The following is a 27,193-nucleotide window of genomic DNA, read 5'->3' on the forward strand; positions in this document are numbered from 1 at the left end:
AAAAGGGTTTTTTTAATAAACTATTTTGCAAATTATGTTTGGTATCCTATGTCTAGTGCTGCTTTTATACAGCAATAGGTAGGGTTAGAACCTACCTATTGTGGGGGAGCTACAGAAAGCTGTCCTCTCAGCAGCCTGCCTGTAGTCACCCTCTCACCCCTGCCCTGCCCAACAACCTAGAAACAGGCTGGTCTCCCAGCATCCAGGCTTTGGAGGAGATAGAGCTTGCAGAGGACTGCTCTATGGAGATTAGTCTTTTGTCTAGTCCTAACAGAATGAGAAAAAATTTTTCACAGCATCTCTGCTGACAGTTTGCTTTCTTTCCCTAATGATAATATGCCTTACCTAAAACCCATCCACTATCTGTCAGAGGAAGCTGGTTGACTGTATGTTAGTAGATTAACCCACCCAGCCACTGGCAAGGTGCTCAGGAGTGTTTGTTAAATACAGCAGTGCTGAAAGATTGGAAAGTTGTCTGTGGTCCTTCCCTTACAGAAATTGCATTCATGTTCTTTAGTGACCTGTTCACAGATGAACATTTTTACTGTGTACATGAGTTTTCTGCGGAAATGGTTAAATTGAAGTGTGCTGTCATGAGATTCTGAATGCTAAAACTTGGTCACTGAACTTGAGTTCTCATTTTAACAGTCCCAGAAGTTGCCAGTACAGGTGGTTTTAGGGACCAGCAGGGTAATAATATAAGTGTTTGAAGACACCTGTGTTCAGCTCCAAGTGATTGTTGCCTTGTTGCTTATAGTAATAAGGCACAATGTTGCTGGATCTTTTTTTTTTTAATAAGAGGCTGGAAACAAGATTTGTGAAATCTCCCCATCTTTAAATGTTGGTGACTTATTCTAAAAATTTTAGAGTATCATATTATCTAAATAAAACAGGTTTCTGATCCAGACTTTCTGCCCTAAGAATTCAGGCAACACATATTTTACTGAAATCAATGTTGCATGATCTCTTTTAAGCATGTAAGTTTTATTACTTAAATATCTATTTTCTCTTAACTAAAAAGTTTAAAACATATACAGTAGGCCAAGAATAACCAGAAAAATGCTGTCAGTAAATAAGTGTACTTCAGAGTGAAGTACAGAAGATTTCAGATTACTCCCAGTGGTTTCAGTTTGAGAACCACCCCTCCCCGCAAACTTCTTGGCACAGAAGGAGCCGCACAGCTCCCTGTCCGGCCCAGCATCCCCGCTCCTGACTGGTGGAGACTGACTTTTTTCCTGCAGATCCACTCAAATGAAAATTATCTCACTAAAAAGATAAGTTTGATTTTTTTTTAAATTGGGAAGATACAAAGGGAGTTAAAATGAAGTGTAAGGAGTAAGACAGGGGGTGTCTTTGTGCAGCCCCCAGAAGTTTTGAAGCCTGAGGTGCAGACCCTCCTGGGGTCCTTCCAGCCCCAGTAGCTGAGACCTTGCTGAAGTTTTTGAAAAGCAGTTTCGCCTTTGGCATCATACAGATTTACCTCCAGATCAGTAAGGATTAAAGCAAAGATATACAGGTGGTTGGTTGGTGGTTTTTAAAAAAGCCAACTATGATCCCATCATTGTATTTCTAAGGAAAATGTAAACTGCGCGTACATTCTCTTAAACATCACAGTGAAAAACAAGTACCCGTATATGTGATAGGGCAGGCAGAGGGCTCCACCTGCTCTGTCCTTGGCAAAGGACCTTGGCCATACTGGTGAAAATGCCAGCTTGGCTTCTTCGCGGATACTCAGGTCACGCCATCTCACTGGAGCACCGGTGGACCCCGAAGGCAGGGCAGGGCGAGGGGATCAGTTTTGAAATGTTTCCAGGAGCTCTGTTCAGCTGTCTCTGTCTTCCAGCTTGGGAGTGCTGCGCAAAACTACAAGGACACTGAGGAGACCATGGTTCTATTGCCATTCTCTAGAGAAGACTTGGCTTGGAGTGTGGCTGCCTGGATTCGAAAATGTGTCCTTGACTCCATGGAGTAATTCTTGTAGTTTTGCCTGGAAGATACCCGAGAATCAGACACATGAGGCTGCTCCAGTGTGAGCTGTGGCAGCCCACTAGCCAAGGAAGAGCTGCAGAGGTTTAAATCCCTATCCATCTAAAAGAGTGTTGGGCCTGCCCAGTAGGGATTAGCAGTGAGGCTGTGTATCTCCTCACCCAGATATCATGCCCTCAGGAGCTGCTCTTGGTCCTGACGGGTCCCCAGGCTTAAGTTTTCAAGAGGTAGCTCTATGGGCTAGAAGGCAGGAAGGAGACCTGAAGCTTCACACAGCCTTGTGGCTGACTTGTGTGTGACGTTGGGTAACTCACTCCCTACTTCTGGGACTCCAATTCCTCACTGGTAAATTGAGGAAGTCTTTGCATGCTGGGTGAGAACTGGGTTCCCAGGGACACAGGTCCACCCTCGAGACTACCATCTTGCGTTGCCCACAACCTCCCTCGCTGATGCCTGGGCTAATCTAGCCTTACTTGGCAGTTTCCAAGAGTTTGACAGCCTCTTCATTTCTGCCTTGCTCCATGAACAGCAGGGCCAGCTCCAGCAGGGCATTTGGGATCAGGTAGTGGTCATATTTGATCTTCTTTTCACTGTGAGACAGAGGAGGACATTGTTTATAGGCCCTGCCCTTGAGACGCCCTTCAGGCTCCTCCAGAGCCTTCTCCAAGTGAAAGGATCCAACCCATGCCCTCAAGTGGTGTTTCCAGCTCTGAGTTACAATTTAGGAGGGTTCCCACTGCCTACCCCTACAAAGGCTTAGGATCCACAGCAGAGCCTTCCAGGCCTCTGCACCTGGGACCCAACTTCCTAATAACGTATGGCTCTTGTCATATCCTTAGCCTACTCCCACCTGAGTCCCCTACCTGCTTTTCCCAAGTTGAATGAATAATTATATTGGGAAGTGTCCTGTCTCCAATTTGGTCCCTTTAGCCTACCCACCATGCTGCCCCAGAAACACCCTTTTCACTGGGCAGGGCAGGACAGGACCCAGACCTGCCCTGTCTGGTATCTTTCCTGGCTCTTTTCTCTCTGCAGGATGAAGTTCAGTCTTCTAGAAAGACAGCCAGGCCCTGTGCAGTGGAACCCTTCCCCCCACCTTTTGTCTGCAGCTCTTTCCCTCTATAGTTTCACACAGGCAGGGAGAGCCTAATCACTGTCCCTCCAGCCTCAGGTGTCTCTGTGCCTGAGCATTTGCACGTGCTGTAACCTACTCCACTTAAAACTCCTCCATTGCTTTCTCTGCCTGATAAACTTCGCAATTTAAACGGCATACTTGGAAAGCCTTTCCTGGTATCCTGCGTTGGGTTTAGGGTCCTCCTCAGGGCACCTGCTATCTTCTGTGCTTCTCCCTAGCACAGCCCTGATCTTACCAGATTGAGCTGCCTGTAGCTATCTATCTGGAACGTTTGTGATCCCCAAGGGCAAGGGCAGAGTTGGTGAATTACAAACTTCAGGGGGCACCATTCACAGGGAACTCAGTGTGGATGGGCTCCTGTAGTTAAGCAATCCGGTGGCCCTGGGGGATGAGGTCTTAATGATCAGCGCCCAGCACGTGTCCTGGCGCAGAGTAGACACTATGCACGGTGCATAGAGGTAAGGCCATGTGCTGGAGTGAGTGCACATGAGGGAAAAACGTGTGAAAATTCTATCCAAGAGAACCTCGCCCAGCAGTAGGCCATGCGGATCGGAAGCAGCCAGAGGCACTTACTTGGCAGTGATGCTCCTAAAATTCTCCTCAGCCTCCTGGACACGGCCCAGGTATTTCAGACACAGGCCTTTCAGCAACTTCACTAAACACTCATCATCCACTGAGTACTCATTTTCTGAGAACAGGGCAGTGAGAGAAGAAAACAGGCTTGATCATTGCTGGGCCCTGGGAACACAGAGGTAACTCACACATGGTCCCTATCCTCAGGGAACTCACACTGGGAAGGAAAGACATACTGAGACGACGACAAAAGAGTGAAATCAAGGCTGAGAGAAGGAAGCCCAGGGGCTGTGGGAGCCCATGGGAGGCCTTGACTCTACCTGGGGGACAGGGGGTAGCTTCTTGGAGAAGCTGTCCTTGAAGCTCATTCTAGAAAGGCAAAGGTCAGTTGCCAGGGTAGAGAAGTAAGAAAGCAGAGGAAGTTTCAACTGAAAGTCCCGTGGTCTGACCCAGCCTGGTAGGTTCAAGGGCCTGGGGTAGTCACCTGGCCCCTTTTCCAGCATCTCTTCAGCCTTGGTGATAATCTCAAGTATCCCGTCTGTGAGTTCTGGCTGCTTCCCAATCACAGCGTAGCCATTCCAAATGTACATCATTTCCTGAGGGCAGGGGAGCAAGTCAGTCAGGTTTCCTCAGCGGAACCTCAGTTTCCCTATCTGTAAAATGGGCATCTCAGACCAGGGGATCACAAAAGGCCCTTCTAAACTCCTAAATTTTGGGGAAATAATTTGTTTAGAACAGTGTTATCCAATATATTTAATCACAGAAATCATTTTATGCATAGATGGCATTTGATTATAGGTTAGGAAATTCTCCCCTAAATTTTTTGTATAGGTACTTCCCCTGCCCTTCCTTACAGCACCACCTCCAATTTTATAATAGCTTTATTTTATAAAATATTTTAAAAAGTTGTTTAGAGATATTCAGGATACAAGTTCTAAATAAATTCTATAAATATTGAACGTTTTGGCCTTGGCCAGGTTGCTCATCCCAATGCATGAAGGTTGTAGATTCAATCCCCAGTCAGGGCACATACAAGAAGGAACCAATGAATGCATAAATAAGTGGAACAACAAATCAATCTCAAATAAATTTTTAAAAAAATGTCGAACTTTTTCATTTATGAACTATTTAACACATTTTAACAGCTGATTCTCATAACTGTACTATGAAATGGGCAATTATATATTATCCCATTTTCCATTAAGGCCACACAATTGGTGAACGGTAGAACCAGAACCAATGAAAGGTCTCTGAAGACCCTTTCTACTTTTCTGGCTGTCTTACCATTTGAATAACAAGGACTCCTAACAAACTGGAACCTTCTCTGATGCCTGCTAAAATCATGCCTGGAATGAGCATCATAACAGTGGTTCAGAATATGGTCTCTGGAACCAGACTATCTGAGTTCAAATTCTGACTCTTAACTCACTAGCTGTGCAACCTGGAAAAATTATTTTATCTTGCTACTTCTATCACTTAACCTAGTAGGGCTTTGTATCCCTGTCTGTAAAATGGGGCTACCACTGGCACCTACTCAGAGGGATATTGCCAGCATCAAAGGAGGCCATAGGCGATGGGTGTAAGGAACCTTGAACACAGCAGGTGCCCGGTAACAATGTCAGCTATTCCTATTGTTTCAGAGTGGAATATTGCAGGGTCCCAGGCCTCAGCAAAGCGAGATCCAGTGAAGGGAACAGTGTAAACAACAACTACAATTGTGTGACAAGACTGAAACAATCAGGGTAGAAACACAAACAGCTGAGTGGTGCCTCTGCCTGGGGACAGGCACATGGAGCAGTCTAGGAGGGGCTGCTCTTTTGTCTCCTTACTCCCAGCCCCACACCCAGCAGGCCAGCACTCTCTCAGAGGCAAGGGCCAGCCAGACTCATCTGCCCTCCCCCCAGTCCCAGGTGAATTGTGAAAGCCTCTTCAGGCCCTGGAGGCACAAAGGTCTTTCTCCCTCATCCACTTCCTCTGGGTCCATGGTTGTACCCCCGGCTCTCAGCTGATCCCCACAATTCCAAACTGGAGTGCAGAGCCAGTCACGAGCCTCTGACCCACCAGAGCAGGGATTGGTAAAGAGACAGGTTTGGGGGAGAGGTATCGCCTGGACTTCCGGATGGCAAACTTCTCCGTGGGTAGAGATTTCCCAGCAATCTTGAGTTTCAGGCCTGGCACAGCTCTGCAAGAGATGAGGGGGGAGGGGGGAGAGGTGGGGAAGGCAGGCAGGGTGAGAAAAAGCAGGAGAGAACTGAGAGTCCCCCAACTGCCCAGTGTCCGCTTGGCACCTCTCTGCACTTCAGTTTCCTCATCTGTGTGACGAAACAGTATTGGATTCATAATGGCCGTATTTCACAGGCCCTGTCCCAAGACCTGACCACTTCCTGTGGCCAGGCAAGGGGTTCCTCCTCACCAGCTGGCAGAAGTGACGCCCCAGCCTGCTCTGCCTTCTAGCTGTCCCCTCCACTCTCAGGCCCCATTTCTGGAGGGCCCAGTGGAAGTCTGACCCCATTTCACAGGGGAGATGAGCATCCAGAGAAAGGGAGGGGCCTGCCCAAGACCTCACAGCTTGAACCTTTAATTAACTCTTGCTGTGGGAGTTGGGGCTTCCTCAGCTGTTTCCAGGGGTAGAATAAAATGTGGTATGCAGCTAAGCGAGCCTCCACCGCTGGGGCCTCACCCACCCAGCTCCATCCCGCTCTCCGATTTCTCCCACATTCACAGGGTGTGGCTGTGACCCTCAAGCCTGAGCCGCCCAAGCCCAGGAAACAGCTGGACCTAGTTGTGAGGTCCTCCCCACCAGACCCCTCCCCTGCCTGTTCATTGTGGAACTTCTCGGGGCCTGTTTTCTCATTTCTAAAATGGAGAGGATGACGTAAAGGGGGGCGGAATTTGTCACCCCACGACATGACCTCTTGGCATAAAGATTATTTTAGGCAGGTTATTTTTAAGAAATAGCAGACATAGGAGAAACTCCTAAAAACCTAGAGGTTACCTTTTGTGAGAGACGTTTACATTTATAAGGGAAATACCATCTGTACAGGTGTATCACCACCCTCTCTGTAACAGGGATAGGAGGGTGACTCTCCAGAAACTTACCAATAGAGAAAGTAGAGACTTAATCTGCACAACAATCACACCCTCTACTGTGCTTTGAAAACCTCGAATAACTGGCTCCCCAGCCAAGCCATCTTTTGTCTTCAGCTGGAGACGGTATTTAAGGTGATGGCTTGGGCCATTTCAGAGAATTACTCAGTTTTCCTGTATAAAGTCTCCCATGTATAAAGGAGGCATACATGTCATTAAACTTCTCTTTGTTTTTGTCCTGCTAATCTGTCTTTTATAACAGGGAGGGGGACTCAGCTTAAAACGTAGAAGAATAGAGGGGAAATTATTGTCCTCCCCCACAGATACTCACCCTTTGAGGCTTTCTGGGAGAGTTGCGGGAGATGGAGAAACAGAGGCACTCAGTAGATGATACATGCTCTATGACTAAGACGCTGGTAGACACTGGGGGAAGCTCAGGTTACCCCCACCTCAAGGCCAGCCCTCACCACAACCGGGGAAGGTCCGCCACGCTCAACCTGCCAAGGCTGAGGACTGCGCTAGAGCCTTAGCAAAGGCAAACATGGCAGGCCGGCCTTACAGATAAGAGTAAAAACAGCCTTTAGTGGCTCCGGGCTCTATAAATATATCCTCTATTTGATTTGCAAAACAATGCTGCAAGGCAGAGGTTGTTCCCATTTTATAGATGCTGAAAGTGTTCAAGGTGACACAGCTAAGGAATGGCAGAGGCTGGATTTAATCCTGTTTATTTGATCCGACTCTGGCTCTCTACTGTGCTTCTCTGAGCGCATCAGGTTAACCCAGCAAGCAGAACAGGCCTCTCTAGACCTCGGTATCCACGTCTGTCCTCCTGACCCGATGAAAGAGGCTCAACGGAAAGGGCATTGACAAAACCACTTTGATGAAAGCAAGCCTCTGAACAGATACAAAGGTTCCAAAAGCAGCAGGAGGAGAATGTGGTGATGGAAGGGCATGGAGGGCTGTGGCACAATCCTCGGGGAGGGCCAGGGGCGATGACCACCCCAGCACCTCCTGCCCGGTGCCCTGGACGGAGCCTGGCTGAGGTCTGCAATGGGGGTGCTGTGGTAGAGCTCACCTAAACAACTCCACTTCGTCATCCCCAAACGGCTTGTAGTCGTCCTTCCCAAACATGCTGAGGTAGGCAGCTTTCATGTAGATGTAGGTCGCCTGTGAGAGGCAGAGGCAGAGCCAGAGTCAGGTGTGAGGAACCCCATCACGACTGCAGACGGCACAGGTGAGGACCAGTGGTGGAGGCCGGCCCAACTGCATGCCACATTTTACTCTGCCTTTGGAAACAGCTGAGGAGGCCCCAGCTCCCGTGGCAACTCACTGGGAACTCATTTGGCGCAAATACCTCATTTAGCAGCTAACATTATCCCCAAGCCCCAGGGGAGAAACTGAGGGAGCTGAAGCAACTTGAGGACTTGAGCTGGGAGTGAAATCCAGGACGGGCCCACGTCAAAGCAGCTGCTACCCTCTCCACTGTGAAGCAATGGAGAGAACAACTCCAGCAACCAGCGGATGCAGGGGCAGTGCTGAGGCTAGGACGGAGACACGGAGACACGAAGGCAGAGCAGGCAGCAAGGGCTTCTGGGAAGCAGTTACTTCAGACTGGGCCCTTGAAGGCCAACTGGGAGATTCACAGAAACCCTGAGAATGGACCTTCGAGGCGAGGGGAACAGCCTGAGCAGAGCCTATGTATAGCAAAGATACAAATAGGTAGCACAAAGTATGGGATGCATAAAAAAAGAAGGGTGAGGCCCGAAGAGTGAGCGTGGCCCTGGGTCATGGCTCAGTTCAGGATTCCTTGGAGGAACTGCCTTACTCTGTGCTAGGCCTTTACATACATCACCTCACTTGACCCCACAGACAGTGCCAGAAAGGAATCTGTACCCCCCTTCTGCTTCTTAAGAGGGCCTCAGCGCTGCTGGGGGCAGAGCTGGGAGTGACACCATATTTGTGTGGCTTTAAGAGCCTTGTCCACAGGGAGGGAAGGTGCGGCTGTGCAGACTGCCCTTCCTTCTCCCAAAGATCTATCCTGAAAAGCTGTGCCCCTTCCCCTTAAAAATCCAGTGCCAGAGGAGCCTGGCTCTGTACTGCCCTCCAGTGGCCAAGCCTTGCACCACAGCTCCTGCCACCTGGGGCTGCTGCCAAGGAGCTACCTACCTGCCATTAGCCCAGAAAGAAGTGTAGTGGGTGGAGGAGGAAAGGAAGCAGGACATCCTGGAGTCTAGTCTCTGGAGAAGGTGGAAAGCAGCCTCTACCTGGCAGCCCCACCCATGCTGAAGCTCAGGGCTACTCCCAGTTCTCTTCCCTCAGCACCTCAGTCTGCCCTTCACAAAATGAGGAAAAGCTGGGTTTTGTCGGGTGTGGTGGGAAAAATATTTCCCATTGCTAAAGCCTGTTCCCCATCCCATCTTTAGCTTCCTGGTGTCACCCATCCCTTCTCCCTCTTCCCCATCCTGGCACTGAGTCACTAAATCCTCATGACTTTACCTCCCATCTAGTTCTTGAGTCCCATTAACTCTGTGGCTCACCCCGTTTATTGCACCAGCCTACACGCCGGCCCCCTGCTCCAGGCCTCCAGGGGTCTTCCTACTGCCCTAGACTACACGGCCTCCTACCTGGTCTTCCTGCTCCCACTCCTGTCTCCTGCAAGCCATTTCCCACACCATAGATCTTTTTAAGTCAAATTACATCAGTTTGTCCCTGAAATGTTCTCATGATATCCCACCACACTTAGGACAAAACCCAAACCCCCTCTCACAGACCCCATACAGTCTCCCCTGGTTTCCTCTTCAATTTCATCTCCGCTGTTTCCGCTCCCTTTACATCATTCTAACCACGCTGGCCTCTGGGCCCTGCCCAGAATACATCAGAGACACCCAGCTTCAGGCAGGGGAGCCCAGCAACTGCAGGGGAGATTTCTTAAAGCCCAAATCTAAGCCACAAGCATCAAGGGCTCATTCCCTGCCAGACTAAAGCCCCAATGGCCACTTGGGGCTCCATGACCTGTTTTTCTGGCTCCTCTTCTTCCAATTATTCCCCGTCACTCCTGAAACTCAGCCCCGGCCTTTGCCTGTGCCTGTCCTCTGCCTAGGAGGTCATCATTCCTTCTCTGCCAGGCTCACCAGGAGAGGGCCCTTCCTCTAAGAGCCTTCTCCTGCTCCCCACCGGACAGCTCGCTCCCTTGAGTCAGCAGGAGGAAGGGTGGATGCAGTGACCTGGAGTTGTGACCCCTGTGGACATCCAGTTATCAAGGAATAATCTGGGGCCACACTGCTGGAAAACAGCAGCCTCCCCCTCTGTGGGAGCCCTGTCTCCCCAGTTATGACGGTTTGCCCATTGATTCCACAGTTTTCTGGATTACTCTGCCAGGGTCTGCGCAGTTAGATCGTCCTTGTCCTCAAGAATCTACAGCGAGTGGCCTAACAGGGATGGTTTCCCTGTAGTCCCCCTTGCACTTCTACCCACAGCCCGTCACCTGGCCACACAGCTTCTTAGCAGCACCAGGGCTTTCAAGCCTTTGTCCTTGCCGTTCTCTTGGCATAGGGTGTCCTTTCGCTTCCTCCACTCTCCACCCTAATTCCTCCTCCTCCACAACTCAGCTCAGATGTCTCCTCTTCCAGAAGCCTCTCTTGTCTTTTCGGCTGGGCTGCCCAGTGCTGCCTGAGCTCTGTTTCCCTTGTTACAGCACTGAATACACAGGCGTCGCCACCCAGATTCTAGCCATCTCAAACCAAGGGAAACATGGAGCTCTGCAGCAGGGGTGTGAGGTCCAGGCAGAGGGAGATGCCATAGCCACAGGCCAAGTCCCTAGAGCTGAAAGTTGGTGGACTCTGAAGTGGCCAAGGACTGGACATTAGGAATAAATGAAGCCCCAGAACTCAGGGCGCTACAACCCCCACTTTCACAGGAAACCCTTCTGAAGAAGGGGCTAGAGAGAGGGTTGCTGACCACCCCAAAGTCACACGGAGAGCTGGAGACGGAGCTGACTCACGGGGAGACTGCCTGCCTCTGCTGCGCACAGCAGCTGTGTGCACACCCCCACACCTCTTCCCCACGTGGGTGGACCCAGCTGCTCAGCCTATGCCACGGGAAGGCTTCTGGGTCACTGGTTCAAAAAGGTTCCCCAAGCCTGTGCTCTTGCTGAGAGTGGGAAGTGAAGAAGAATGAATGCCAGGCCCACAGGGAGCACCTCTAACAGCGGGGTGGCCTCAGGGCAAGCTAGGAAAAGCAGAGGCCTTTGTGAGTCACACAGGGCTGTCTGCAAATCCACAGTCGGCACCAGCAGCAACGTGGGCGAGGAAAGTCACACACCTTCTCTTGGCCTCAGTGGCCCTGGTGCGCCCAGTGGAGATAACCTCCGCCTCATTGGATGCGGTGTGGAGGAAATGGCGAGTGCTGGGCATGGGCTGAGAGCTCAGTGACAGCCTGCCCTTCCCCCAGCCCCACCTGCCCAGACCCAGAGAAATCCCTTTCAGCCTGGTCCCCAGGCAGGGTCCTGGAAAAGGACTTCACAGAGGTGGGGAAGGATGAGAAATGGGGACTTAAACTCACTGAGACACAGTGCTGTGTATTTGCCAGCACCAGACTGGATGCTCTCTGGTGACCTAAATGATTCTTAAACTCTTTGTTCGGAATTTTGTGCTGTCATTACCATGATAATAATGGCTAATACTTATTTCACCACTTATCTTGATGCTGTAAGTTTTCTCCTATAGTAGGCACCTGTTTTGCTTTGTTTTGCCTACATGGCATCTCTTTAATGCCCCCCCATGCTACTTCTTTTGGGGACATCACCTCATTTTTCTTTTAGGGAATCACCCCTCTTCTACTCCCTGTCCCTCAGTCCTCCCACCCCTCTGTTTGCAGGCACTGACATGCCGTCTGTGCCAGACCATGAAGGCTCAAGTCATGGGGCTGCAGCTGAAACCAAAGGGAAGATGCGAGTTTGGGGCAGGCAACCCATGGCCACCCTTCCTGTCACATGGAGAGGACCGGCCTACACAGCCAAGATGTCATAGAGCAGAGCACAGCCACACATGGAAAAACCAAGCCCAGATGACATAATTGGAATTCCTGGATCCAACCCTACCTGAACTCAGTTTGCCTAGAATTCTCTGCTGTATGAACTAATGAGCCTTGTGTGTTTTAGACCCACACAGTCCCATACAGTGGCCACTAGCCCATGTGACTTTTAAATTTAAACATGATTTAAAAATAAAATGAAAAACATCCAGTCTCCCTAGGAATATTTCGAGTACTCGGTATGTACATGCGGCTGGCGGCTCCCACCGTGGGCGGTGCAGGAATAGAACATTTCCACCACAGCCAAACATGCCGCTGGCCAGCACTCGCCTGTAGTGTGAGCCACGTTTCCGTCCCTTGTGACTAAAAATCTTGACTGACACTTTACAGGTCTGAAGTTTCTCTGTTCCTCGTGGTCTTTAGTCCCTCCCAGCCCTGCGTCCTATTAGAAGTTATGGTTCTGTTCAAGTTCCAGTGGAGACACCTGTGTCCAGTCAAGGGCTTGGTCCTTGGTCTGGGGGCACGTGGCTAATCTGGGTTGGCTTGGCCCCCCAGGGTCCCCCAGCACTGGGTATGAGCCCACCTTGGACCAGGAGTTCTCCTTGCTGAGCAGGTCGGCATAGAAGTAGGCCATCTTCCACTGGCCCTTGTAGGTGAAGCACCACATCAGCTCCCAGTAGCACATGTGGTGGAACTGCTTCCAGTGCTGCTGGGCCTCGCAGCACTCCTCGAACCGCCGGATAGCCTGTGGGCACCTGCTGGTCAGTCACGGTGGGCACTCTGGCCCTCGCCCACTCTGCTCTCCGCACCCCCCTGCACCCACCCGACTCCACTGCAGGCCCAGCCTCCTCCAGCAACGGTGGCCCAGCCCCCTGCCGGCAGACTGGCTTTGGTCCTGATCGTCCCCCCTCAGTCTCACATGACCTTAGACCCAGTTGCTGTCCCTTTCTGGGGCTCTAGTCTTCAGGTCACAAAGTGAAAGGACAGGACAGAGCTATATTGGAGGGATTACAGGCAGTGGACGATGTTCAAATGAAAGTGATGTAACAATGCCTGTGCCTCACAGCAAACTCCAAAGGTTTCTGTAGCTCCTGTGGAGTGGCCTGGGCCAGGGGCATCTGTCCCAATGTCTGAGGAATCACAGCCAGAGCCAGCGGGAGACCCCAGAACCCCACACTGCAGAGTCCGTCCAGGCCTTGGCTTCGTGCTGGGGTCTCCAGCAGGACTGCGATCTCCCCTCTGTAGCCCCTTCAGTGGTTCCCTCCCCGCGGTGGAGCCCTGCACTCACCAGTTTCCAGCCTCTCACCACACCCTGAGTAAGTGTGTCTTCTCATGCCCCTGCCTTCCTCCAGCACCTCCCTGTCCAGGAATGCCCGGGTCCTGATCTCCCTGTCAAAATCCTACCCCACAAATGCCACTGCCTCCCTCAGCTTCCCAGACTGCCTTGGAAGTGCCTCTCCCACTCCTGCTCACCTGTTAGTTCTCCCTTGGGGCCTCTTCCCAGTGGGCCCTGGCACTGAGTATATTATCTCTGTGTGTCTGACTTCCTGCTGGCCCGCAAGCCCCCCAGGGGTCCTTGGTACCAGTCTGCACCCCATTACTCACTGCGTCAACGTTGCCTTTAATGGCTTCAATCCTTCCCGCGAAGAACAGGAAGATGGCGCCCTGCAAACACACACATGTGGGCCTGGGGGGGGGCATGGGGCACACATGCGCTGGGGCACCTGGCAGGAGGTAGAGCTCACCTTAGGGTATTGCTTCAGGTAGGGCTTCAAGAGCCTTTCTGCCTCCTCGATGTTGACGTTCCCAGTGCCTGAGGCGGGGGGGGGGGGGGGGGGCAGGGGCACAACGCATGTCACTACCACCACTGGCCCCGGTGCTGCCCCCAGCGCCTGGTTTCCCCTCTGGGAAATGGCGATAATATATTCTCTATCCACAGTGACGTGAGGGTTAAATGAGACAGTGCAGAAGTCACATCACAGGTCTCAATAGCCAAGAGTCAGTGCCCACCAAGGGCTGTGTCCAGAACCCCAAGGAGCTGCTTCCAGTGTCCTCACACCCTCTCCAAGGTGGGCGTGAGCATCCCCATTTCACAGATGAGAACACAGAGGCCAGACCCCAGTCAAATTGTGGGGAAGGGAGCGGTCAGGGGCCAGGCCAGTTGATATGGCTGTTCTTTGTGGTTTCAGGGCCCCATCCTCAGGCTCAGGGGTCCCATCAGGGTGTGTAGCCCTTCACCCTTCTGACCCCTACCCTTAGAGCCAACCATTCCCCAGAGGCCCCCCGCATGGGCCCCAAGGGCCCTCCTACCGAGCACAAAGGTGAGGAAGGTGTGGTAGCACAGCAGCAGCATGACGCAGAGCACGGCCCGGAAGCTGTGCCCTGAGGCGCCCTCCTTCAGCTGCAGCAGCCCATAGTCCTGGGGGACAAGGGGACAGGCTGAGGCCAGCAAGGCCCAGGCTCCCCAGGGTCCAGCCTGGAACCCAAGGAGAAGCAGGGGCCTGGAGGTTCCTGCACAGCTGTGAGGGCTGCTGCTGGAGCTGGGGGAGGGTGGGAGAGCCCTAGACCCAGGAGGCCGGCTCAGCTGCTCCCAGGCTGTGCAACCCTGGACAAGTTGCTGCCCCTCTCTGAGTCTTAGCAGCCCTCCTGGGGACAGCGTACACCGCTGCCAAGGCCACCTCTTCGACAGTGCCTCACCCATTCCTCCCTCCATTGGCCTACTTGGCCTGTGGTGGGTGCTGAGGCCCTGAGCAGCCCCAGGTCTGATAAGGGCAAGAGGAATGACAAGGAGGCAGATGATCTTAACCACAGACCCAGGGCACAGATGGGACCACAAGGACTGTGGTCTGGGAAGGCTTCCTGGAGGAGAAGGCTCCAGAGCCTGACTGGGGAGGAGCAAGAGGCCAGACCCCACTTGTTTCCCTGTCTGCAGCCTCTGCCTCTCAGTCTGCCCTCCAGGGTGCTCTTGTTCCTTGTGACACACAAACCTGATGGGCCTCGCCCCTGCCTCAGACCCTGCATGGCCCCTTTGCTTTCAGAAGGAAGACGGAGTTGGCGCTGTGCTGGGGGTCTCCCCATTCTGGCCTGGTCACCCTCTCTTCCTGGCCAGGCAGCCACACCATCCGACCTCTTGGCCTTTCTCGTGCTCTTCCCTCCCATCATCATCCTGAAAGCCTACTCCTGACCCAAGGGCCTTCTTAAGAAAACAAAATGGAAAGGGACCCTCAGAGCCTCCAGTGAGTGTTCCCCCACCTGGGCCATGGACCACAGGTGGCAACCGAGGTGTCAGAGGTGCTCCAGCAGACGAGGAAGCGGAGAGTCCCACACCAGGGTCTTCCCTTCTCAGTTCTCGGTCTGTCCGTCTGACGGCGGCCGGGGAACCCAGGCCTGCGCTGGTGCGTGCTCCACATCGCGCTCGCCCTGGACTTCCTTTCTCAGCCAGCCTCGGCAGACCACGCATCCCAGCTGGGCTTTCGTAAGACTGTTTGAGCCTCATAGGATTTATTGTTATGGTTATGCTCTTATCATACCAAATAATATAGGTGTTCTGTGTAGTATGTTTACTTTAAATAAATTTAAGTAAAAATTTCTAGCCACTTTTGAGAACAATAATGTATAAGTAGTAACAATATAGAGGCCCATTGACATGTCAAAAATCAACAAGGGCCCTGGCTGGCGTAGCTCAGTGGATTGAGCATGGGCTGTGAACCAAAGTGTCGCAGGTTCAATTCCCAGTCAGGGCACATGCCTGGGTTGCAGGCCACAGTCTCCAGCAACTGCACATTGATGTCTCTCTCTCTCTCTTTCTCCCTTCCTTCCCTCTCTAAAAATAAATAAATAAATTCTTTTAAAAAATCAGCAAGGGCTAGAAAAAGTTGAGGTTTGAGAAACACTGACCTGATTTTTAAAAGGGGGGGGGGGAAGCCCCCTTTTTACTGAAAAGAGGCTCAGAGTCACAGGGGGAAGGGGGTGCCTTCTAGGCCAATGCTCCTTCCATCACTTCAGGCTTCCTCCACCAGGGAGCCCTCCTTGATCTGCTACCTGGTACTCAGGTTCCTGCCCTCAGTAAAGCCTCAGTATAGTGAGTATGGTTTCTGCCCCCAAGGCCTGATGCATAGTAGGGCTTCCCTTGAGCATGTCCCAGACCAGAAGATGGTCCCAGGGGGAGGGACTTGCTCCAGGCTTCTGAAGGGAGAAGAACCAAGTTCCCGATGCTCATGAGGCCCAGAGAGCACACCCCCAGGCCCCTGCACAGAGCTGCCCTCCGCAGCCACCCTAGCCCCAGAGCCTCCACCCTGCGAGGGACCAGGCAGGGATCACTGGCCCTACTTGACTGAAGGGTAGACTGAGGCCCAGAGAGGTTTGGGCCTTGTCCAGGGCCACACACTGAGGGGGACTGAGCCAGAACTGGCACCTGGGCCCGGTGGCCCCTCAGCCCCGCTTCGTCTGGCTGAGCTCCAGTCCTGGGGCTGAGTGGGTCGGAGATCCCAGAAAGCAGGTAGTTACCTTGTTTCCTGAAAATCCCACAAACTCCAGCAACCGTAGGATCCTAGTAGGGAGCATGGACAGCGTCTGCAGGAACAAAGGCAGGCGGGCACAGGGAGGGGCCCAGGTGTGCCCAGTGGGGCTCAGCCCTGTGTCTAATCCTGGGGGCTCAGGCCCTATGTCTAATCCTGGGGGTGCAGGCCCTGTGTTTGTGATCCTGGGGGTGCAGGCCCTGTGTCTGCAATGCCCCCGGGTTCCCAGGAAAGCCAATTTCCCCAGATAGGGAAGTGTTACAGTGTGACAGGAGCAGACTGCGTCCAAATCCTAGTCTCACCACTCCCAGCTGGGTCGCCTTGGGCAATACACATCCTCTCTATGCCTTACTTTCCTCATCTGTAAAATGGGAATAATAAGAGCCCCTACCTCATAAGGGTACTGTGCAGACGGGTCGAATTAATATGTGTAAAGCACATAGCAGGGGGCCTGCATGTAATAATCAGCTGTTGTAGTTGTTGTTACATTGGATCCCTACTTGGCACAGGGACTCCGTCATTGCATTCGATACTTAGAACAGTCCTGCACAGAAGGGACTACTGCCCCTTTTGACAGATGGGGAAACAGAGGCCCAGGTAAGTGACAGGACATGTCCAAGGCCCCAAAGCTCATCAGAGGTGGAGCCAGTCCTTGAACTCAAGGAGAGTTTGGCTATAACCTGCATCCAACACACTTTGCAGTTTGTATTCCTCAGCACCCGGCCTGGACTCACTGTTCCCATTTTACATATAAGGAAACGAACTCAGACCCGGGCAGGGATCCCCGCCCCAAGGCCTGCTCTTGGAACAGGCTTTGCCTGAAGCGGAGAGAACACCCCTGCCCTGTATTCCCTACCCCCTTACATAGATACACACACACACACACACACACACACACACACTTTGGAAAAGTCCCCAGGCCAGGAGGCTGAACTTTCCATGGGCAGCTCCTCCCAGGAGCAGACACGGTTCTTCTGAGTCTCCCTGCTCTACTCACACTGTTCCTTCTGCCTAGTGTGCTCTTCCTTGCCTGGAAAACTTCCCCCACCGATGGGTCATCTGAGATCCAGCTCAAATACCACTCCCTCCAGGAAGAAAGTTTCCCCGCCTCCCCCAGAAAGGAGTTTGGCTCTCCAGTCCCCGTGGGTCACCAGCTGTTTCCAGGACTCTCTCCTTCCCCCCACTACGCAAAGTCAGCCACCAGCTCCCCAGGGAGCTGATTTAGTGTTTTCAGTTTTTGGTGCTCTAAATACTGCCACTGTGGTAGATTTCAAACTTTCAACTTGGCCTGGGAAGGAATGCGCAGCAGGGACTCTGGAGCCAGTGCCAGCACCCACGCCCACCCGCACCCCAGCTGAGCCCCTGAGGCTGCAATATATCTGCTTACTGTGGGGTCCCAGGGGCGGCACAGGGCCCAGCACAGGAGCCCAGCAAAGCACATGTGTGCAGCTGGGGCGTGCAGGGGAGGCTAATTTTGAGCCCAGACACTTGGACATGGGGAGGGGCACTCCCACTCACCAGGTTGAAGGCGCCCATGCCGAGCTTCACACCTCCTACGAAGTGCCTGTGGTTCTCTCCCTTGCAGTATTGTGAGGACTGCACGAGGTTGTCCAGCTCCCTGCAGAGGGAAGCAAAGTCACGTAGTGGGGGCTGCAGCTCATTCCAGCCCAGCCTACGTTGCCCCTGTTGCCAGCCGATCTCAGGACTCACGCAGGTTTACACCAGTCCCAGCAATCCAGAAGGCTGATATCCAAGGAGTTTCCAGCCTCATCTCCCACTATAACAGCACACTCCTTGTCCTCAGTGTCAGCCATGTCAGCCATTGTGCACCTGCCTTGGCCAACACCCAGGCACTTGCCTGTGCTCTGCGTTTTGTCTAAAACACTTTCTCAGCCTGGGCACTGCTGGCATCCTAGGCTGCATGACCCTCTGGGGGAGACAGTGCATCACAAGATGTTGGGCAGCATGCCTGGCCCCCCCCTCCCTAGACACCGGCTGTGACAACCAAAATGTCTCATGGGGAGGGGTGCAAAGTCACCCCCAGTTGAGAACCACTGGGCTAACTCCAGCAGCCCCTCTTTCGGGAAGTCTCCTGGAGTCTCTCGGTTAGAATCCAGCCCTCTTTCCCCTGGCCACCGACTGTATGAAGCCCGTGTCCCAGCCTGTCTGGGGCAGGACAAAGGCTCTAAGTATGTGCCCGTCATCTTCCCCGGCCTTGAACACCTGGAGGACCTTTAACCAGCAAACATTGACTGCGGCCTCTCTGTGCCAGACACTGAAGGACAGCAGGGAGCAAAGCCACCAGGCGGCTGCCCTCATGAGTCTCCCTTCTAGAGGGCAGACCTCCATGGAGTCAACTGTGAAGGTAAGAAAGGCCTTGAAGAATGATACCGGGGCCTGACCGAGTCTGGGTTCAGGGAAGGCTCCCGGTGGAGCTGACATTTGAGCTGAAAACTGAGGGATGAGGAGGGATGAGCCTGGCACAGAGAGAATGTTCCTGGCAGGGAGGACAACGTGTCCAAAGTCCGTGAGGCAGGAATGAACTTGGCACGTCTGAAGAGCTGAAGGAGCGCCCGAACGCCTGAGGCGCAGTGCAGCGGGAGATGTGGTGAGGAGGGCGGGGGGCTCTGGGGAGTGACTTGGCAAGAGGAGCCTCGGGCCTTGGCAGAGGGCAACCTGACAAGGTTTGTGCTTTGCAAACATCACGCTGGCAGCCGGTGGGGAGACGGAGGAGGCAGAACGCTTGTCTGGTTTCCCTCGCACATTCCCGGCACAGGCCCACGGGGCGTGTGGTGCCCACGTACTGCATGGGTGTTACACCAGCGATACCTTGCAGTCAGACTCAGAATAGCTCTGCAGGGAAATGGTCGAGTTAAATGGGGGAAATAGAGATGATAAATAGCCTCAAGTCAATTCAAGTCGACTTTTAATGGAAAATGATTTTTTAATGCCAAATGGGCAGTGGGGGCGAGGGGAGATGTGCTTTCAGAGCTGTTTTCACTTTGGAATGGCAGACATTTGTGGTGCCACGTTAGGTAAAAGTGCTCTGTGTTGAGTCTTCATTCTTTCATCCATAAAATTGGCCTATGCCTTGCCCAGTACTGGGATGGCACAGAAATGATCTGGCCCTCAGGTAGCTCCCACCTTAGGGGGCACTTGGGGTGTGTGTGGTAACCACCCCTGTGTTCTGGAGACGTCAAGGAAGGCTTCAGGGGGAAAGTAACATTTGGACTGGGCTTTAATGGGTGTGTAGGAGTTCTGCTGCTGTTCTCAAAATTACCGTGTCCTTCCCCCTGCCCCCACCAGCCCAAGCTGTTTGTGCAGAATCTATGTCTTATGTTCTGTGAGTTCAAGGTCAGGCACAGAGTAAGCACTCAGGGGAACCATGAGACACACCCAGGAAAATGAGGGGAATAACATTCCAGAAAACTGAGGTCCTGGGGGTACAGAAAGCTGCCTGAGGCCTCCGGCTGGCGTTCTCCAGCTCCCACAAAGCAGCCCGAGGCACAGGGCAGCAGATGCTGTGCCCCAGGCCCCCCAGGCCAGCCCCACTCACTTGTAGGTCTGATAGCTGTTTCGAACTTTGATGCCGCCCTTGATGAAGCTCACCATGTTCTCATCCTGCAGGAGGGAGAGATGCTAAGAGCTGGGCCTGGGTGGGTAGCCAGCAGCTTAAGAAAGGTCACACAAGGCTCTGGGCTCTGCCTTCCCCCTTCCTGGGTCCAGCTCTTTGAGGGGCCCTGGGGGAATGGGGTCAGAGGTCAGCCAAACCAGGCTCCTTACCCTTGGGACTTGAGATGAGGGTCTTATTTACTAACTGAGACCTCCAAAATGCCCAGGGATTTGACTACACCCCCCCCTCACCAGCTTTGCATGTGTACTACGTGCTTGGAGAAAGGCCTTGTGATTCACCCAAGGTTCACAGTGCCTCCTGTGGGTGCAGGGCAGGGTGTGGGAAAGGAAGAGGGATGCCCGGTTTTGGATTGTTTGTGTTTTTCACAAGCTGCTATGTATCACATTTGTAATTTAAAGCACTAACACCTAGAGCCCACCCAGCAGTTCCACTCCTGAGTTTATACCCAGGAGAAATGATGAACACGGGCTGCAGGAGTCACCTTCAGGAATGTTTACAACACCGCTGTTCACAGCCGCCAAGACCCAGAAACAACCCAAACACCCTTCAGGAGGAGGATGAATGAACAAGCCGGCATATTCAGAGAAGGATCGCTACACGGCCACATAGGCTGGGTGAAGAAAGCAAGTCCCACACAGATCTAAGCCAACTAAAACATAATATGCTGTTCAGATACGAATTGGAAGATGAAAAAGCTATTTTCCAAAAAAATAGGGTGGGGGATGATAAACATAAACTCTAGCTAGGGGTCTCCCTCTGGGGAGGGAGGCAGGGCACAGGGTGGAGAGGGGCCCAGAGGGCGAGGAGGCTTGCTAGCAACGTTCTGTTCTCAGGGCGGGGGGCGGGGGTGCAGTTCATGAATGTGTGTTTATTTACTGTGTGTAACACTAGAATAAATAAAGAAAATAAAAGGCCATTTATGATGCAATTATAATCCTAATGAAGGATTAGGATCAATCCAATTCTAATCACCAGAGGACCAAAAAGATAGAAAAATAGCAAACAAAGATAAACAGCACCCAACAATAAATTTTATATGTGTTTTTCCACCCTAATGTACATATTTGCATGATGATTATATGTGATCATTCTAACCAAACTTTCTGGTAAAATCCTGAGGTGCTGGTTCTCCTGGTTACCGATGTGTGGTATGGAGCGTGGGCTCCTCATGGCCAGACCTGGGTCAAATCCCAGCTCTGCCATTTGCTAACCATGTGACTTTGGGAACGTGGCTCCTCCCCTCAGACCCTCCCTTTTGCAGGCCTGTGAGATGAAGATTGAATAATATATGTAGCTGTACATAAACACAAACATGCAGCGTGGATAAGGTATGTAAAAACTACATGCCTGTAATATATGCACAAAGCCTGGTATGTTGTAGATGCTACAAGTCAACTTGTCAGTTGAACAAATCAGTATGAAACAGGCTTTATGACCATGCCTGTGTCCCACGTGACCCTTAGCAGGAAGGCGGCAGTCACGAGCTAGAAGCACATCCTGGTAGCGGATGGGACACGTGTGCTCTGTGTGGAGCGGGTAAAGCCCATGACCTCTGCCACTGAGTCTGGCCAGGGCTGGGAGTGTCGCTTCAACCACAACGGGGCTGATCATGGCTGCGATAGGCCCTTCTGTCTTTGTCATGGTGATCCAGCTTCTGAAATCCCCAGGCTGCTCGTACAAGCAGAGGGTTCCTACCTGCAGGAAAGTCAGGGCTGCTCTCTGCAGCAGGCACTCTGCGTAGCAGACCTCAGCGTGGATTTCCTCTGTGGGGAGAAAACCAAAGCCCTGTGGCCTCCTGGGACTCTTGGCAGGAGGCTTGGGCCAAATCCTCCCCACCCCCACTTCCCAAAAAAGCAAAGGGAGCCTGAGTCAGTACCCTCCCCATCCTCCACCCCATCTCCCAGGTCAGCTTGTGCAGCACTCACCGCTGTTCTGAATTGGCTTACATTTCCTGCCCCTTGTCTGCCCCAGTCCCCCCATCCCACCACCCAGAGTGTCAGGACAGGGCCCTCAGCCTGCTCTCTGCTCCCCAAGCATCACTGTATCCAGGCCCCAAGACCTGGACAGTGTTGGGTCGGGCAAGGAGAAGGCACTGGGTTGCACAGATGAACAAAGAATCTGTGAGAGTAAAGGAAGGAGACCTAACACAGCCCAGGAGTCAGGGAAGACTTCCAGAAGAAAGGGCATTTGAGTTGAAAAAGGAATGAAAAATGAGGAAGCAATCGCTTTCTAGGAAGAAGCCCAGGAGAGCCAAACGACTGAGATGTTGGGGGACCGCTGAGGCACAGACGGTTGAAATGGGGCGAGGTGAGGAAAGAAAGGGGGTAGGTGCAGAGGACCCTGAATCTGGGGGACAGGGTGTCGAGGAGGGACTACAGACTTGGTCCTGCAGGCGACAGGGAGCTACAGACAGTATGAAGGAGAGAATAGCACCATCACATGCATTGTCTCTTGCTGGAATCTTCTAGGGCTCTCCAGGTGGGGAAGGACATTTGCCCCTATATTGAAGAGTTCCAAATCGCTCACGGGTGGCTGCTGCTGCTGCTGCTTGCAGAACTGAAGAGGCTGCTCAGGTGCTGGCAGCCCGGACCGTCTCCTCCACCGCTTTCAGTTCCCTCCCCCCATGTGTCAGCCTCTAGACCACATTCCCTCTGGGGCATGGGGGTCCATCTCTACTACAGTCAAGCCAGTAAACCTAACTGCACATGCAATGCTGAGCCCCCCTGGCCTGAGGAACCAAGTACATAGGCCTTATGACAGCATTTTCCTTCCTGGATTCCCAGGCGCTTAGCAGGTGATGCCATCAAGGAAGTGAGTCTTGTTTGCTCTCCCATCACCTGAGAGCCACTCCTCAAAAGGCCCCAGGTTTGGCCCACATGTGTCCCAGCCAGGGCCCTGCCCCCTCAGTGGGACTGGGAGGATAACTGCCCCTTCCTGCCCCTCCCAGGCCTGGAACTGGGCTGCCTGGGGCCAGCAGGATTGAGAAGACATCTGGATGAGGCCACACCTTCGGTGAACTGATCCATAGTGGGGCGGTGCACCAGGCTGCTGAAGGAGTCTGTTACAGAGGACTTCTTCCGGTACCTAGAGAGGGAAAAGGGGCCTCCGATCATTCAGGGAAGGTGAGTGAGGGTCCCAGCTGCGCTCTGACCACATCTGCCCCTCCCATAGGATGCCCCCCACCCAACCCCATGCTGAACTCCTGACAACTCCCCCAAATTTAGGGCTTTCTCACACTGGTGTCCCTGCTCTTCCCTCTGCTTGGAGCTCCCCCCTCCCTGCACTGCTCCTAGTCATCCTTCAACCAGCTCTGGCATCAACCCCTCCAAAAAGCCTTTCCTGCTCCTCCACAACCCCTTGGGCACCATGCTGGGATGTCACTGTTTATGGCTGTCTTCCCACCAGGCAGTGTGAGCGTCAGGCGGCCCAGGTCTGACGATTCCCTAGGCGGCCAGCACCCAGCACAGGGCCTAGCCTAGGACAAGCACAAGTGTGTGCCTGCCCAATGTCAGCCACATGCGGGGTCTATCGGTTCACTGATTTAAGCAGTTAGCATATACTGAACACCCGTCACATGCCAGGGGCTGCCATGACAGTTTCCTGCAGCCCCAGGGCAACCCTATCATCACACCCATTTTACAGACAGGGAAAGCCAGGTCCCCAGAGGGACCAGCCCAAGGCCAAAGAGTTATTAAGGGACAGCCAGGTTTGGTCTCCTCCCAAACATGCCTGGCCCCCGGGAGCTGCTCAGTGAATGGCTCAGACAAGAAGGGTCCTGAGGCAGCGCTGACAGGGACAGGTGTTAGCACTTGGGGACACATCCTTTTAGCTGAAAGGAGCAGCATTCATCACAGCACTTTCAGCGCTGGGATAGGCCAGCGTGACAGAAGGATGGGCCTCATGATACCTCAGCCCTCAGCCCTGCCCGCCCTGTGGCCTGACCTCTGACACAGCAACTGCGCCTCCTTCATCATGTTGCCAGCAAGCAGGATGTCCTGAGGGTCAAAGGTCATCATGGCCTGCATCTCCAGGATGGTGGCATACGTCAGCGAGTGGTACATGCTCTCCTTGGTCCTGCCAGAGAGAAAGGACATGAGAGTCCCAACTCCTAGGGCTCCAGAGACAGCCAGCCCTGTGCCAACCAGCCACCACGCCCTCTCCCATCTACATGGGGGCCAAGGAGGGGAAGAGACTTGCCCAAGGTCTAAAGACCTCAGATCCCAGCTGAGGGGCTTTAAGTGACTTAAAGCCAAATCTGAGACTCAGTTTCTCTTCCGTTCTGTACAGAGAGCAGCAACAAGGCTGCTGTGAAGGCTCAATTAAAATTGGCCCAAGGCCACACTTCCCTTCCCTCAGCCAGGGCTGGCCCCTCGCCTTCTGCCCTGCACCCCACAGGCGGAGCCCAGGTCCTGTCAGTGGGATCTCTTCTGTCCTCAACCCCCACCCCCGGGCTTGTCCGGTGCATGTTTCCTGGGCCTCCTTACTGGCCTCCCGCCTCCTGCCTCTTCCCATTCCACCATCTAGCTGACTGTGTCTCTTCCTGGTTAAACCCTCTGTAGCTCCCACATCCCATGAGATAACGCTCAGGTCCGAGGCTCCACGCAGTGCAGGGCCTGCCCACCTCCCCAGCCCAGCCCTCTTGTCGCTTCCGCTCTGTGATCTGGTCACATTCAAGGCTGAACCACACATGCTCTCAAGAAAATCCCACAGTCTCCCTCCTCCCAGGCCTTTACGCATGCTGGTCCCTCAGCTTCAGATGCCCTTCCCCTACCCGCATGTCCCCTGACTGTCAAGGCCTTTAAATGCCTCCCAGGCCCCTGGGAACCCAGGGCTCCCCCCTCAGGGGGCAGGTGTCTCTGACCACAGTGAGGCCCCCACTGGACCTACATCAGCAGAAGCAAAGCTCTCTCCCCAGACCTCGGGCACCTCAGGGACAGAGCTTGTGTGGGACACATCTCTGTCCTCAGCACCATGTACGGGACCAACAAGCCTACCTCAGGCAGCGGGCCTTGCCCTCCAGCCCTCCACAAAAGGGTGTGCTGGGGCTGGGGTAGGGGGTGGGGACAGTCAGTCTAACACATGGAGAGAGCGGCAGGCAGGGGGAGGGATGAGGACAAAGCCAGTCCCTCTTTGTACTCGGGGAAGTCAGAGTGCGGCTGGGCCTTGATTTATGCTTCTGCAAAATGGGGGCGATGATGCTGGCCAACCCAGCTCCTTGTGGCGCTGGTTGGAGAGTACCCTTGCCTGGCACACAGCAGGTGCTGCAGTGGTTTCACTCCCTTCCCCACATCCCCTCGTTAATTAGTTAGAAACTCCTAAGTGCTAGGCTTACATTGGGAATTTCAGAGCAAAAGGATGACTAAGGTTTATAGACTATTCTATTGTACAATCATAATCATGTGACTTTATGCATTTTCCTGCTTTTCTCATTCACAAAACACCTCTGTAAATTGTTGCTTTTATTTATTTATTTATTTTACTTCTGAGTGGCCCTCAGGTGACATCATCCTTGGAAGTCAAAGGTTTGGGAAAGAGACAAATGGCTGGTCCACCCCTCGCCAGCCCCGTTGGGACACCTCCCAGATCTCTGCTGGAACCGTTCGATCTGAGGGCAGTGGCCTGTGGCAAGGAGTCCGCAGCCCGTGGTGGGGGCAGAGCTCAGGCTGCAGAGTCCCTCAGACACAGGTTGGAATCTCGGCCTTGCTAGTTACCAGCTGTGTGGTTCTGGTGAGCCTCGCAGCCTTTCTGAGCCTCAAGTTTCTCCTCTGTAAAAGGGATACAATAATCCTTCTCTTCCAGACCTTGGGGGCTTAAATAGGATGCCATATGGTCAATGGTCAATAAATGTGAGTCCTTCCGTGTCCAGCCAGGGTCAAGAGTTATTACCCCAGATGAAAGCTTTCTCCACAGGGAGGGGGCTCTCCCCCAGCACACAGACCCATGCCCACTCCCGACAACCCCCTCCCGCCAGGCCTCTCTAATTCTCAAGCCCCTGCCTTTCTCTTCCTCTCTCCCCTAACCCCCACCCCAGCACCCCAGCTCCACCCACTCAACCCACGTGCTGAGCCCAGTCTGGTGCTGGGCCCACAAGGAGGAACAGCACCCTCCCCCCATCCCAGGGAAGCTGGCAGGCAAAGTGGAATTTCCAGTCTGAGGCCCAAGGCCACAGCATGCTCCTGGCCCTTCCCCAGCCCACCACCTGGAAGCTCCCCAACTACGGAACGGACTGGGATTTGGGATACAGAGGCATCACGACCTCCCTGGCCTCAAACACTCCCAGTGCTGTTTGCACTCCACAGACTTCTCGTTTGCACACACAGCGTCCAGACCCCTGGGAGCAACAGCCCTCTCACCTCTGAGCTAGACCAGCTATGGGACATGACGCCCACTGGGGTCTCACCTTCTGGGCTCGGACCAACTATGAAGATGGGGAGGGCACTGGAAGAGCCCTCAGAAGAGCTGGTGTGGAACCAGGGACTCCATGGCCTCCTGGAGGTCAGCTAAGTCCAGGGGCCTCCAGCCCTTCCCTCCTCCACCAGTAGCCAAGGCTCAGGCCCTTGTCAGCTACTTGTTTGCCATCCTTGTCCCCATCATCTGGGTCTCCTGGCTCTGACCCAACCCCCACTGATCCTTCCTGGGGCACCCCCTCAGTCCCAGCCTAAGGTCCCACTTCCGAGGGCCTCTCTGGGCAGGCTGCACTAGACTGAAAGGCAGAAACAGCACCCAACCCACCTCCCAAGCCTTTTTATTTACTTCACTATAGTTAAAGCCCTACCATCGCACGTCCAGGTCCTCTCAGACCCCACCTCACTGCCCTCTTCTCCAGCCCGACCACCTTCTGGGGGACTCGTACTCCCAGCCCCGCTTCCGTCACCCAGCCCTCTCCCTTCCGGGACCTGCTCCAGCTCTCCTCACTCCAACCAGGCCTAGCGTCTCTGCTCCTCGAATACACGGGACCCCCCTCCATCACTGTGAGGCCCTTGCACAGAGTTTGCTCTGCCTAGAAATGTCCTCCACCCGACTGTCTCCTCATCCAGCCCATCTCAGCCTCAGTGTCACTTCCTCCAGGAAGACGTCCAGGCTGGCTTCATGGTGGGATCTGTGCAGTGGCACTGGGACTCACGCCTAAAAAGGCCCAACGCTCGCTTGGTTTGATTCTCTGCTATTGCTGTCTTGAAATCCTTAATAATTTTTGAACAGGACCCCATATTTTCACCTTGCAATGCGCCC

The 27,193-nt window shown here is 53.3% G+C and overlaps 1 protein-coding gene across 2 annotated transcripts in view; it reads right to left on the reverse strand.

The window, feature by feature from the left end:
* Positions 1 to 253: 253 nt before the first annotated feature.
* TTC39A (tetratricopeptide repeat domain 39A) overlaps positions 254 to 27,193 on the reverse strand; it is a 54,790-nt gene continuing 27,850 nt past the window's right edge. For both annotated transcript variants that reach the window (XM_028512899.2, XM_036026069.1), the window contains exons 3-18: positions 23,906 to 24,037; positions 22,971 to 23,047; positions 21,659 to 21,726; positions 19,886 to 19,950; positions 17,848 to 17,947; positions 16,319 to 16,384; positions 14,123 to 14,231; positions 13,558 to 13,625; positions 13,418 to 13,477; positions 12,396 to 12,557; positions 7,857 to 7,948; positions 5,756 to 5,876; positions 4,179 to 4,290; positions 3,695 to 3,809; positions 2,460 to 2,576; positions 254 to 1,987 (exon numbers count right to left, since the gene is read on the reverse strand). In XM_028512899.2, the coding sequence (XP_028368700.1) occupies positions 1,864 to 1,987; positions 2,460 to 2,576; positions 3,695 to 3,809; positions 4,179 to 4,290; positions 5,756 to 5,876; positions 7,857 to 7,948; positions 12,396 to 12,557; positions 13,418 to 13,477; positions 13,558 to 13,625; positions 14,123 to 14,231; positions 16,319 to 16,384; positions 17,848 to 17,947; positions 19,886 to 19,950; positions 21,659 to 21,726; positions 22,971 to 23,047; positions 23,906 to 24,037 (1,588 nt within the window). In that variant the 3' untranslated portion in view covers positions 254 to 1,863. The remainder of the gene's footprint in view (positions 1,988 to 2,459; positions 2,577 to 3,694; positions 3,810 to 4,178; positions 4,291 to 5,755; positions 5,877 to 7,856; positions 7,949 to 12,395; positions 12,558 to 13,417; positions 13,478 to 13,557; positions 13,626 to 14,122; positions 14,232 to 16,318; positions 16,385 to 17,847; positions 17,948 to 19,885; positions 19,951 to 21,658; positions 21,727 to 22,970; positions 23,048 to 23,905; positions 24,038 to 27,193) is intronic.

The sequence above is a fragment of the Phyllostomus discolor genome, chromosome 5, assembly GCF_004126475.2.
Source record: "Phyllostomus discolor isolate MPI-MPIP mPhyDis1 chromosome 5, mPhyDis1.pri.v3, whole genome shotgun sequence".
Classification (NCBI taxonomy): domain Eukaryota; kingdom Metazoa; phylum Chordata; class Mammalia; order Chiroptera; family Phyllostomidae; genus Phyllostomus; species Phyllostomus discolor.